Below are 14,589 nucleotides of genomic sequence, written 5' to 3' on the forward strand. Positions count from 1 at the left end.
AAAAGGCTTTCACAATTTTTAATGCCTGTCAGCATGAAACTTTATACAGTTATAGTATCACTGCATAGTTATTACTTTGTACATCAATTGCATTTTAAGAACAGAGCAAGTATCACTAGTACGTGCTTTGTTACATGGATATGAAAGATTAAGTTATAGAAAAACTGTTTAGAATTCTTACAACCCTTGGAACAATTGCAGTTTGTCACTTAAAAGTGATTCTTGCAAACAAAACTTATGCTAAATAAAATTGTCATGTATTAATAGTTTTAAGCTGTTCAAACAACAGAAATTAAGTTGCCTGCCTCCCAAAATTTTCCACTGTGCTTTCAGTCTCCTTTGTTAGTTCACGCAGCCACACTGGATTGTATGATCCAATTTACGCTCCAATACATTACACATTTGAACTTGTGTTACTCATTAACCTTTGTCTCTTCTCCTCACTATGTCATTACCACAAGTTTTTATTTGACAGAAAGCACAGGTGGGTGCAAGAAAAATTAGTTCTACTTTTCCATTTTCCTGACCGCTACTTATTGTCACATGCTAATCCTTTAACCCCTGTCATGACCTCAGAACCTCTGAGACCCTTTTTACCATAACAAACACAATCGTCGTCATTCAGGGCAACAATGCTGCTCCACTGGGAACCCAAGCGACTGCTGTGTACGCAACTATGCATTTTGTAGCCACTTGTCTCTGAATTTTAAAACACTCATAGGGGATTTAATCAAAGAATTTTCACTGAAATCGTAAGAAAAAAATCCATAAATCCTACAAAAAATGGTGGGTAACGCAAGGTATGTATAAATACTCAAATGGATACAGAAGTACAGGGGTGGGCAAAAGTAGGTGTATAATTGTTCATATGGAAGACGACAAATAAAAAAGTAATACAAGAATAAACTGTGTTTTGTGTTCTCCCAACTGTAAACCTACTTTTGCCCACCCCTGTAAAATCTGTTTGGGTTGATCTGATGACTTTATTTTTGATCGGATGACTTTTTAAAATGCATGGTTTCTGCAGATAACAAAATACTTTGTAAACAACCCAAAACAGTAAAGTTTGCAAGGAAGGATGCGTCCACATTAACACTATACTACCTGCTACACCTTTTCCCTGGCCACAAGGCCGTGTCCAAGCTGCACCGCGCAGAGGACACGCGAGGACGCGGCTCTCCAGGAATGGCTCTGGGTAGCCCTGTGGGAGTCTGTGTCTATGGGCGAGAGCTCCATGGCTGAGTGTGTAGAGAGCACCGGGTGCCTGAGCCACGGTCGTTCGGGGACCTGTGGCTGAGGTGATAGCATGGTCTAGGCTGCTGAGAATCACTGTTAGCATCCCAGGACGTCTGCACATTCCTAGCTCTCAGATCACTTTTCCAGGGAAATAAGAGCTCCCAGACCACGGGGGCTTCCCATTTGAAAATACCCACCACAGGTAATGAAAAAAATTACAGCAAGGTGGTGGAAATGAACGCAAGCTGGGGATCATAAATAAGTTTTTAAAAATCCAAAAATAAAACCTTCAAAAATGAAAGCATACACATTTCATATCACAAATAGTAACAGTTTTAAGAGACAACTAAAAATACTTTTCAGAACCAATGGTGTAAGTCTAAGAACCCTTCAGTTTTCTTTTTTAATTAACCAAATTCAGTTATCTAAAATAATGTCATCAAGGTGCATGTATGTGCACACCTGGACGTGCGTGCACACCTGGATGTGCGTGCACAGGGCATTCATGAAGACCTAGTTTCAGAAGGTGAACACTATCCTGGACTAAACGCAACACTGACGTTTATGGGGTAAGGTTAGAGGCACTGAAACACCTATTCCATTTTATTCTCTTGGAATGCTATTTGAGAGCTTTAAAAATTAATAAATATTTAAAATACCCTACACTAACTGTCCTGAATTCAAAATACTGAACCCAGGTAACATCTAATTACAAGTAACATGCTAATAAACATGTGCTGTATTAAATGGGAAATATTCTGTTACTTTCATTATAGTTTCAAAATGCCATCTATCTTGACTGTTAGGAAATTTAAAAAAAATTTTTTTCCTCTCTCACACTAAACAAAAACTAGAATTACTAGAAAATACCACTGGAAACACTTTAGAACATGTATTTGCAGGGGAGTAAACTATGCAGAAAATGAGCTATTTTTGCTGTTGGGATGAATAATACCATGGATCACCAGAGACGACAACAGTCATGCCATGTCACGCAGGATATAAACCCCGAGTATGATTGTAGATAAAATGTTGGATATTTCATCTTGCATTTTAAATGTTATGGCTTGGAAATACTGAGGATTATAACTGAGTTATTTTCTAGAGATTATACTTTTTAATGCTCGATACAAACAATCTAATATTCTAATGGAGACAAAGCTCACAAAACAAAAAATCAGTAGAGAAATTTCCATCACCCCTCACCACCCCACACATGTAAAGTCCTTGTCAGTCTTTGATGACCGGTGACCACCACTTTCCTGCAGAGACAGAAAGTCAAGGGGTGAAAGGACATTCGGGTCTGTCTGCCAGACCCAGTTTCCTGCTGCCTGGCAAGTCCTGGTGAATCGGTGAATCGTGGTTACATTTTAATTTTATAACAAAACAAACACCTTCTCAGTCGGTAGCAGAGCCTTAGGCAAGTCTGACTCGCCATGGTCCACAGCCTGGAGCCGTTTCCCTGGCTCTGGAAGGCCAGGCGCCCCAAGTAGTTACAGCAGCAAAGCAAGGCCCCAGGACATCACGTCCTACCTTGGTGTTGAAGTCCAGGGCGTTCTGAGACGTTTTGTATAATTCAGGATACTTCAACATATTCTCTTTTCTGCATGATCTCTCAAAGATTCCGAGAGTTAAGGGAGGCATTGCTGTAAACATCTGAAATGCACAAACCGATCATTACACCAAGCAGCCAAAGGAAGGGTGAACCTTTATCTCAAAGTATGCAAGGAAACAGGCAAAACCGAGTGTCCCAAACTTACCACATTATAAAGACCTATACACCATCTCTCAAAGAGGATCTGTCCAGAAAAGCCATTAACAAAGGCAAACCAGATCTAGAAAGAAAACAAATCCCCAAAATTAGGACACGCAAAATAAGTGCATTGTGCAGAATCTGTTGTATACTCAACCACTGCATAACAGCATATTTCCACGACTCTCTTGAAAATGGTGTCTCTTTGCTTTAGTTTATAATTTGAAGGGATGCTTTCACAAGGGATTTGTTATTCAAGTCAAAATTGGTTCCACTTGTTGGATAAAAAACAACTGTATCAATAGGCAATCACAGATTTAAAAAAAATAAAAAATAATCTTGTTTTCTAAAAGGCACTTCAAGGAATATATTTTATGACATTAAATTTTTAGAACTTCATTTCCCTTTTAAAATAGCTCCTGATAGCCTGGCTGACGTGGCTCAGTGGTTGAGCGTCAACCTATGAACCAGGTCACGGTTTGATTCTGGGTCAAGGCACATGACCGAGTTTCGAGCATGACCCCCAGTAGGGAAGCGTGCAGGAGCCGGCTGATCAATGACTCATCATTGATGTTCCTCTCTCTCTCCCTCTCCCTCCCTCTCTCTGAAATCATTAAAAACATATTTAAAAAAATATATTTCCTGATAGTTATTTAAATATTATTGTTGCTTTTATTATAAAAGAAAACGTTTATTTAGATGAAATAATTTCCTATAATAATACCACCACCATTTATTTTCTTCTGTGTTAACTGCATTCATATAGTTCATTTATATACATTCATAAATTTACCTTACAGAAAACCTACTGATGGAGTGCCATGTCCTGCTCCTCTCCCTCTAAACATCATGTAATATACATTTTCTTAAGTTGTTACATATCCTTTAAAATGATGTTAATGGATGTATAACCTTTATAGGGTGGCTATAACTATTTCTGGATATTTAGCTTGCTTCCAGTTTTTGCTATTATATATAATTCTGAACTGAATATTCTTACACAGAAGTCCCACACGTTTCTATTTCTTTAGAATGAATTCTTTTTCTTCGTAAAAGGAAGCTTCATTGAAATATAATTGATATACAATAAACTGCAGACATCTAATGTATACAGTTTGGTGAGTGTGAACAAATGTGTATACCTGTGAAACCATCACCATAATCAAGACAACAGACATAACACCACTTCCAAAAATTTCCTGTGCCCCTTTGTTTTTGTTTCCTTTATTTTTTTTAGGATGAATTCTTAGAAGCTGAATTAGTGGGTCAAAGTATATGAACTTTAAAAAAAAAAAAAAAAAAAGTATATGAACTTTAAAAAAGTTCTTGATAATTACTGCCATCAGAATATAAAATCTGAATTTATACATTAAAATATTTTATAACTGAAATTTATGCTTTGATAAAAATAAATCTTTACCTTTCAGAGCATAATGTTTTTATATATTTGCTATTTTCTAGAAATCTTAATGTTGGATACAAAATTAAGGGACAATATAGAGAAACGTTATCCAACCTGTTTAAGACAAATGGTAACTCAGAGTGATATTACTAAATCAATAATTCCTACATTATTTGAAATGTAATTAAAATCATGTTGACCTGGAAGAGTAAAAAGTCTGGCCCAGCAATGAGGTTACATAAACACAAACACAAAACCAAAACACAACACCAACAAAAAACCTGTTTGAGGAACTCAGGCGTGACAAGCCGCGCAAGGGAATGTTTGAGTCGGAGTTGCAGGGACTTTGCTACACTTCACGTTTCATTGAACCTCATTAGGGAAGCATGAATTGCTACAAATTCACCATTTATCAATATGTACCCAGGCCGGTCCCCCTAGGAACAGTTTCTGTACCCACACTGGTCTTTTTCCTTTTTACAGTGGAAAGGAACTGTTGAGTGCAGATAAAAAAACAAACGTTTGCTTCATGAGATGAAAAAGAAAACAAAGTAGCGAAAGCAGGTGAAAAACAAGTCCAGATTGTGTTAGGGTTGTAACACACATTAACAACAACAACAAAAGCATAGGCGAAGGAGTCAAATCTGAAATTGTTGCTTGCTTTGCAGAAAAAATATATTTTTCTTTTTTGACAAGACAGACTTCAACACTTGTTACTGTGTTTTCACACTTGGCCTTTGTGAGATGTGGATTATGTAGATACGTATTTGTGATACTTTGGGTAATGGAAATATTCTCTCTGAAGGTGACTGTGATCTATTATATTACATACAAAGAAGCTCTTTCCCATTTCCTAGGGTATGATGGAAATATAGGGAATTATTAAACCCAAACTTTCAATTATGGTCTCACTCGTCTAGGAAGATGCAGCCTAATCTTTGTTGGTCTGAAGAGAGCCAAAGCTACTTGCATACCAAATTCATCTAATGGATATGAATCAGCTCAAAGGTTATAGTTATAAATGCACCTGCAATCATCACTACTGAAAATACGAGAAATTTATGTTAATAAATATACTGTGAGTAAACATTTGTAAATGTGAACAGTTTCCTAGCTTCTTCGTACACATGAGGTGCTGATTCAAACGTTCTGCTATGAGCTTGGAATTTAAGACCCTCCCTTAATCTATGAATATGTACAAAGTTTCAAACTCCAAATAATTTGCAAATAAGCCAACATGTCTGCATTCAAAGTTTATTTTAAAAATGCATGCATCTACTGCTTTCTGACAGAAATGCAGAAATTTTTAAGTGGATAGCTATAAATACATTTTTACTTTTATTTTTCCTACTGAAAGATGTGCAGAAGTTTTTAGATACTCTCTTCCTTTTGAAAAAGTTAGAAATTCCTCTTTAAAAAAGGAGAAATGACTAGATGAGAGCAGAATCTTCCAATATAGTGCCCTATGCCTTCACACAAATATTCTGGCATTCGCCGAGAAAGAGAAGTAGTCCACCAGAAGGCTGATTTCAAGTTAGTGTGAGATCTGTACGTAAAAGATACATTAGAAACATATCTCACACTAAATAAAACACCACCTACATCACTACAGATACATTAAAGTCTCTCCTTTGACTCAACCAAAACCACAGATGCAGAAAGAAACCCTTGGTTCTTCTGCAGAGGTTTAGAAATTATTTAAATTCACAGGAAAGCCACATCCCAGCACAATGTGCTGGGAAAAGATCACCTCATTGACTAATCAATGATTCTGGAAACTAGAAACACTACATTGTTTGGGGATCTTACCAGAAAACTTGGATGCAACCAATCGTTAGAAAAGGTCTTATTTTGGTAGGAAGGAGTCAGATGTCTCAAAGAAATTTTACAAAAATCTCTTGAGAAAGAGCCAGTAATTTCAATGCACATCTAGAGCAGCTGCTGGCGGCCACCTGCTGAATCTGCAGGATTTGTTAGGCTGCAGTGTGTGGCAATGGAGTAGTCAGAGAGCGACATTCCCGCACCGCGGCGACGGGAAAAGCAGTTTCTGCAGCTAACTCGAGACCACAGCGTTCCCGCCTCTCCTGCAGGCTGCCCCTCCCGCATTCTTCCAGGCCCGTCCCGCAGAGGCCTGGCAGTTACGCCGCAGGCCTTTCCCCGGGAGCCTCTGTGCGTGTCCAGCGGCGGGGCACACAGCCAGGCCGCCCTCCGCTCCCACGCCCGGTCGCACAAACGCCGACAGGAGACTCGGGACTGGCAGGTGTCCTCACCAGAGACATTCAATGGTGTGTTTTCTGCTCTCCACTCACAGTATTGACATGAGCCGTTAACATCTGCAGGACTTGTTTTAGCTGGCAAAAGTTGGGTATCTGGGGCTTGATTGAAAAGGTCAATTTGTTTCCGAGATAGTTGAATTCTATTCAAAATACATCTCCATAAAGTGCCAAAAGAGAAATAATTTAAAATGAGATTTCCAGTAAAGTTTAGGACTTACTTCCTTTCCTTTCTATTTTTGTGAAATTGAATTTATTGGGGTGACACTGGTTCATAAAGTCATATAGATTTTAGGTGTACAATTCTATAATACATTATCTGCATGCTCTATTGTGCTCTCACCGCCCCAAGTCAGGACGTCCTTCCTTTTCAACACTTAAAGAATTTGGTCAATGTTAAATATCTCATGAAAGGGCTTTAAATTCAAAGCCAAGTGAAATTTAGGGTTAATCAAACACAAATCATATAACTCTGGATGAAACAAATTACAAATTTAGTTTTCCATTTGAGTTTAATTATTTTATTTCCCCCATTAGTACATAAGTTTTACCCAGTTCACTGCTGGTTGTCAAATGATCTAGGTTTAAAAGAAATAAAACCAGTGAGTTGAGTACTCATTTCATTTTATAAAATTAAATTTTTGTAAGCAGATTTATTGCTACCAATGGCTTTAAGCTCCTAGATCTTCAAAAATATATGTAAATGAACTATATAAACTGCCATTATTTTGAGTGAGAAAAAAAATTAGAAAAGCTAATACAGAAAAGCTAATATAATTAGAAAAGCTAGTAACTATAGAGGAGACTGGTAATCAAAAATAGTTATTGTAGAAAAAAGTCACAAATTTATATATGCAATAAAGAACACATAGTTTTTGGATCTCATAAGCTATTTTGGAGGTGTGCTTCGCTTCAAAACACAGACCATTATAGACCAAATCAGCAGTAATAAACAATAAGGAAGTTCACCGATTATCCTAGTTATGTTTCCAAGTATTTGATTATATTACCTAGTGGGTTTTAACCTAATTATAGATTTTTAGTGGACAATAAATAAAATTGCCTGCACCCGTGAACACTAAGTTTCCATTTTACCAGCTGACTCCTAATAAGAACTATGCTCCGTCAACATTTTAATGAGATGACGTTCCCAGGGAGGCATAAAGAGCTGAACCAATCACACGGCAGTTCCCACGAACCTGTCAATAAGGTACGTGAGAAATCTAGATTTTTTTTTACATTGTTACTTCTCTGGTGTAAAGTACGTGATCTTATTTTCACACAGCAATGGTTAGGTGCAGGGACAGTCCGCAGGTGAGGGGCAAGGTCGAGTACACCAGCACTGTAAGGGAGCCCTGGGCACATTGATGAGGGGCCTCTGACAGGAGAGGCAGGCGGAGGGTTTTCTTAACGAGCTAAGGAGAGCTCACCTTCATGCCGAGGAGCTGCAAGAGGAGCAAGAAACTGCTAACATCTAGAGTTTAAGCAGTACAGGCAGAGCTTCCAAAGAGAATGGCCATGTGTGAAAAAAAGGTAAGTGGCTTCCGCCTCACTTCTGACGGACCGTTCAGGCCGCTTACTTACGTGCTAGTGCTTCGCTGTCCACTATGGCAGCCACCAATAGCACCTGATTTTGAACACTTAGTACAAAGAAAAGAATGTAAAATATCACATTACAATTTTTTTATGGTGATTATATGTTGAAATGGTACTACTGAATATATTGAGTTCAATAAAGTATCATTTAAAAATTAATTTGGGCTTTAATTTTGACTTGTTGCTCATGTGGCTTCTAGGAAATTTAAAATCACACACGCGGCCTGCATTGCATTTCTACGGGCAAGCTCCCGGAGGGCAGGAAGCATGCTTGATTTACTCTGTAGCTGCTGAGCAAAGCCTGGGGCCTGGCACCCAGTAGATGCCGTAAAATTGTTTGTAGGACAGAATATATCCCTTCAGAAGTGATATTCCTGACCCAGGTTAAGTTTTCATTTAAAAAATGATGTTATGTTTGATACATAAAAAGGAATTTGGAATTTCTTGCTATCAAGACACAGGAATTAAATATTCTGATAATTTTAAGGCTAATTCATCATTACCTAAGCTCTTGCTACCAACCAAACTCAGAAACCAAAACGGATCTGGATAGCAAGGGATACTTGTGTACATGTGTATAAGTATCTAAGTTTGAAACACAGTAAGAACTACAAGATGACCAATACTAGTAAAACTACCTACGTCTCCTTCCTGATTCTGCGTCTTTAACCACTGCCCCAAGTAGAACGGCCTTCCTCAGTTTTATGTCCATCATTCCCTTCATTTTCTTTTAAAGGACTTTTCCATGTGTGTATCCCTAAACAGCGTATTGTTTTCTCTTGCATGCTTTTGAGCTTCATAAAAAATTCTATATAGTTTGTAGTCTTTTAAAAACTGAAAACATTTCATTAGTAATTTTAATTCAATATTTCTTACCAAAGCCATGCAACTTTTTTAGCTAGGCTTTAACCATGAATTATTCTCCATGGCGACAAACTTTTTGTTTTAACATGGTTAGAAGTTATAAAACCTAGGCAAATGGATTCATTGCAAATGAGAATCTATCTTCCTAAAGAAAATTTCTTTACATATACATGTGAGCGACAAGGATTTGAAGCGGAACCTGGGATTACCTCGATAATATAGAGGACAATGTTCTTGTAGAAGCAGTACAAAATGCACTTGGAGACCCTGTTATAGTTCCAGGCACCGTGAACCATCAACAAGTTCTTCAAATACTTGAACTGAAACAAGAGTGAGAAAAATTAGTATTTTCCTTTTCCCAGTGTCAGTGGACCGAGATGAGCGGTGTGTTTTGCAGAACTGATGCTTTACCTGAGCTATGGAGTAATCAGAAGAATTAGCTGCCTGGAGGCCTTCATTACCGCTTATTCCAACGCCGACATGTGCCGTCTGAATCATGCTGACATCGTTGGCCCCATCGCCGATGGCGAGCGTTATGGCTTTGACTTGTTTCTTAACCATGTCAACGACTTCGGATTTTTGAAGAGGAGAGACCCTTAAATTAGAACAAATGATCAATTAGCTCTGTTTTCTGAAAAAAAAGAAAAGAAATTTTGAAATGTCAATTGTCTTGAAGGACAGGAAGGATTAAAGAAGCAGAGGTCCAAGTGAATATGTAAGTTCTATGAAGGACCATTACAGAAAAGTCTTAGGCTTGCAAATGTTTGGTTTTCTGTTAACCTGGCTGCCACTTCAAGGGGAAAAAGAAAAATTTAAAGTCTTGGAAACAAACCTCTGGGAGTCAAACAGAAGCTCTAACACCTTGTCAAGCATCAGTTCACCAGTACTAGTTTATTTCTTTAACAAGTTTGCATACACTTGTTAAAGAGTAACATCTGAGTTCACAAATTCCATTACTTCCTAAGAAATAACATCAGCATTTCCAATTTTCACTTTTGAGTGAAAAAGGCCAGAAAGGCTGTTGAAGTGTCGTCCAAATACTTACTGGAGTCTATACCCATTTCTAGAGAACAAAAGTTTTGAGCCACCGAAAGCCGATCTTGGACAATGTAATATACATTTAAAACAACTTAAAACTCTTACTTAAGTGAACAGTAGGGAACCGGCTAACCTCTCGACCTGTTCTCGGATACGATGGTCAATCCACCGAAGTGAACGCCAAGCGCTCGGCTATAGAGCTCACGTGCCTCTATTTTCTTCCAAAGCCACTACGGCCGCGTAGAACCAAGCAACCTTCCGTATAAACGCTGGATCAGGGACAGAGAACAGCAGCACCCAAACGAAAACCATTTTTGGTATTAACTTTGGATCAACGTATCACAGGCTTTTAAAAGTCACTTAAGAAATAAACCCCACAACAGTGCCAGCGGGGTTCAAAGACAGAATGCGTCAGCGTAGGTTACTTAATGTGTGATGCACACTGTCTTGGCGATTGAGAAGAAAGGAAAACTACACAGTGAACTGGTTCAATAAATGGTGAAGATGGTGATTAAATACTGAGAAGCAATGGTCACACAATGTTAGTGGGCAAGGAAAGCAACTCAGCTCAATTCTTTACCAAGATTAGGTGGAGTAGGTGTCTCATAATATCTGCCGGGGCATCTGGTAAACCATTTATTATTCTATTTAAAAATGAAGATCATTATTCTGAAAGATTCAACATCTTGCACGCCTTCCCGGTTATTTCTTTAGGAAACATTCCTAGCAGTGGACACTAGGCGCAAATATGTACTTCCAGGAGGCCCCGCTGCCCTTCAGAAAGGCTTCATCCGGCCAGAGCTGCTCTGGGTTTTATTTCAAGAGTGAGAATCACCGCCTTAGGCTCTGAGTTGCCTGCAGGGTGAATGGGTCTCCTCTTTCTGTTCCTGGTGCTGATCCAAAACAGGCACTCGGTGAAACGCTGTACCTGGAAGACTTATTTTTAACCCTTTCTGTGAATTTCCTTTCCGAGGCCAGCAACCGTACAAACTGACAGCTGTGAGTACAAGGGGATGGGATGAGTCTCCTGCTGTTAGGGGGCCTTTTCGCTGTCAGCCCCCACTGCTCTTTGAAGCAATTTTCACGTCATTTCCAAATTTTATTTAATTTAACAGGCGAATCGGAACTGGTACGCCCACTAGCTAAGGCCCGTGTTTTAGACATGGACGACAGCTGACATTTAGTCAATGTCAAAAACAACGCTTACCAAGAAATGGACTATAAAAAAAGCAAAGGGGAAATGGGCACGAAAAGAGAGAAACATTTGAAAACATTTACGAAATTCTCTTCACAGTCTGATGGCCTTACAGTGTGAACACAGGTGAAGTCACATCATGGCGTATCATCGCAGCCAGAAAACAGGGGTATTTTTTCATAAGTGGGTGCATCATAAAGGATACATCTCTGCCCCATAGCTAATATTAGTGATGCAAAGAAGGATCAGAAAAGAGCTGGATTAAATGTTTCCTTTTTTTTTTTTTAATTCTCACTTGAGGATATTTTCCCCATTGCTTTTCAGAGAGAGAAGGTGGGGAGACACATCGATTGGTTGCCTCTCACACAACCACGACCAGGGCTGGGGATCGAGCCTGCAACCGAGGTACGTGCCCTTGGCCAGAACCGAACCCAGGACCCTTCAGCCCACAGGCCGGTGCCCTAAACATTGAACCAAACCAGCTAGGACTGATTTATTTTTTTAACCCTCACTGGAGGACATGCTTAGAGAGAGGAAGAGAGGGAGAAGGGGGGGAGAGAGAGAGAGAGGGGAACATTGACTGGTTGCCTTCCCTACAGGCCCTGACCAGAGATCCAATCAGCAACCGAGGTATATGCCCCGACGGGGAATGGAACCAGCAACCTTTCGTGCACAGGACCACACTCAAACCACTGAGTCTCTCTGGCCGGCCTGAACTCTGTTTTCTTTCTGCACGGCTGCTACAACCAGCCACCGCTTTCTCTGCTTGACACTGCAGTTTTCAAAACCCCAAAGGAGAACTGGCTGCGAATTTTCACCAAATCTGTGGGTGTGGTTAACTCAGGTGTTAAAAACAGAATACGAATCCCCTTGGCAAGAACAATATCTACTTTTTTTTAAAGTTGTGGTCTCTTTTTTTTTTTTTTTTTAAAATATGTCTTTATTGATTTCAGAGAGAGGAAAGGAGAGGGAGAGAGAGAGAGAGAAACATCAATGATGAGAGAGTCATTGATCAAGCCCACAACCGGGGCATGTGCCCTGACTGGGAATTGAACCCTGATCGCCTGGATCCCAGGTCAACGCTCAACCGCTGAGCCACGCCGGGCCAGGTAACAATACCTACTTTTAAAAAATCTGATGATGTAGCCACAGACATTCCCCAAATCACACTGTTACTGCCACTAGCTAAAGCAGCTGCTTCTATTATCCAGCTAAATGTAGATACCTTGCTTGGGGGAAGCCCTTGTATCTGAAGGGTCTGAAACAACAGTTGGTTGGTAAAGAAAGATGTCAGGGTTAAGTGGGGGTTCATCCACACCGGGTGGCTACTGTTGTGTTGGCTGCTGTCATTTTTTTATTTGACAACCTAGGGGAAAAGAGGTCAGTGCCCCTGATTAAAGTCAGGTACTGCATGGTTCAAAAATTCTTGTGGCTCACAGGTTGAAAATCACTGGTTTATAACAACATTACTACACAATTTAACTCTTCCAAATGTCTATCAAAAACCGCACATCCACGGTTGAGAGTATCTAAAACCTTACTTTTACAAATACCAATCGTGACCCACGGTATAATCCAGAAACATCACGAAAGCACTGTGTTCTACCCTAGATAGGTTTTGCCACCCATGGGCCTGCATCAGGATTTAAATTATTCAGTTCTCTTCTCCTGTTGCTCTTTATCTTTCAGGAGAAATAAGAGCCTCTACAGAAAAAGACCACGGATCCGGCATGTGCAGTAAGGGTCCGATTTTCCTCCCTGTGGCTCCACAAACAGAGGGTGGTCCTTGGCGATCCAGCCTAGCAGCGCACTGAGCGCAATATGCTTTTCAGATATTATTTTGGCTGTAGTTTCTGCAGATGTTACTCATTACTTTCCTTATTTGCTACGTAGTAACTCTCACGGCCCTGCGAACATTAGGTCGTAGGACTGGAAATTTTTTTACCATTTAAGCTAGAAAGTATACAGAGTGGCCCAAATTACATGAGCCTCGTTTTGCACTCTTTTCACGGGATTAGCTAAATGAGCCACCGTTTTGAATGAAATATGCATAAAGGTTCTATGTGCAGGTATATACACAGACACATAATAAAGAATATTTTAAGGGACTTTCTATAGGTAGACAAAAGGGGTATAACAATGTGTCTTACGGTATTGTGCTTTAGGTTAATAAACTTAAAATATCTTATGTAGTAAAAATTATACTGGTAACACGATATTATCTCAAAAACTTATACTGTAAACTTAAAAGTTACTATGAAGTTGCCTTTAGAAGGTGAGTCTAGAAAAAAAAAATCACGAACGTGGAGGAAGATAGTAATTGTGTATTATCCTGAAGTGTTCTGTATAGTAACCGGTATTGACAGAGCCCTTACTTACTAAGCCTGAGGCTGCTCCTGGGGACTATTTAAAGATCAGCATCATTAGTGTGGGAGCTGCTGTACGTTCCTCTGCAACAAACTTCCTAAGATTTCTCCTTGGGAATATCAATCTATCCCCCGCTGAGTCATGTTCTGCTGACTCATAAAGAAATTATAAGAAGAGAGAAAAGCCTAAGAGAAAAACATATGAGATCTTACTTGATTCTTTTTTGAACTAAAATTAGTTAGGCTCTTAAAAAGTTTCAAACTGAGGAGGAATTAAAATCTGGCACAAAAAATAAATAGCTGTGTTACATGTACCAAAATTACACAAGTGTCATAACACTTCTAGAAACTCGCCACCGATTTGTTAGTGGAAGTAAAACAGCCACTGATCTAGCGAATCCTAAAAATGATACTCAGCATACGGCACATAATGAAACATTCAACCACTTCTGGGCAAGAGAACTGCGTTACTCAAAGGACTGAAGAGTGGGCGCTTTCCTTGCCTCCAAAAGCAGTGTCTGCTGCTATATCGAGGGGACCTTATCATATGGAGATCGAGTCTATAGAAATAAAATACAGATAGTCTTCCCACAGGGCAAAAAGGGAAGTAACTTTGAAAAAGATTTCCCTTTTCCATGCATTTTAGATGCAAAACTTCTCTCTTATGAAATATAGGTTGTTATAGGAAAACAACTACTCTTTTCAGTTCCAGTGGTTCAGAGAATATTTTAAATAGTGACTGATCATATTGACAGTGTATGTTTGAATGTGTGTGTGTGGGCAAGTGCGTGCGTGCACAGGTACTCCAATTACTAATTGGCAAATATACCTTATAAAATGTACTAAAAAGAAAACTCCTAGTAGAG

At 39.3% G+C, this 14,589-nt stretch overlaps 1 protein-coding gene across 4 annotated transcripts in view; it reads right to left on the bottom strand.

Moving 5' to 3' along the window:
- ATP8A1 (ATPase phospholipid transporting 8A1) overlaps nt 1–14,589 on the bottom strand; it is a 193,836-nt gene that overhangs the window by 35,493 nt on the left and 143,754 nt on the right. For all 4 annotated transcript variants that reach the window (XM_081151451.1, XM_081151453.1, XM_081151450.1 and 1 more), the window contains 4 exons: nt 9,536–9,719; nt 9,334–9,444; nt 2,997–3,071; nt 2,770–2,892 (listed from right to left, as the gene is read on the bottom strand). In XM_081151451.1, the coding sequence (XP_081007577.1) occupies nt 2,770–2,892; nt 2,997–3,071; nt 9,334–9,444; nt 9,536–9,719 (493 nt within the window). The remainder of the gene's footprint in view (nt 1–2,769; nt 2,893–2,996; nt 3,072–9,333; nt 9,445–9,535; nt 9,720–14,589) is intronic.

This window comes from Miniopterus schreibersii (assembly GCF_964146895.1).
Source record: "Miniopterus schreibersii genome assembly, chromosome: 1".
Taxonomy (NCBI): domain Eukaryota; kingdom Metazoa; phylum Chordata; class Mammalia; order Chiroptera; family Miniopteridae; genus Miniopterus; species Miniopterus schreibersii.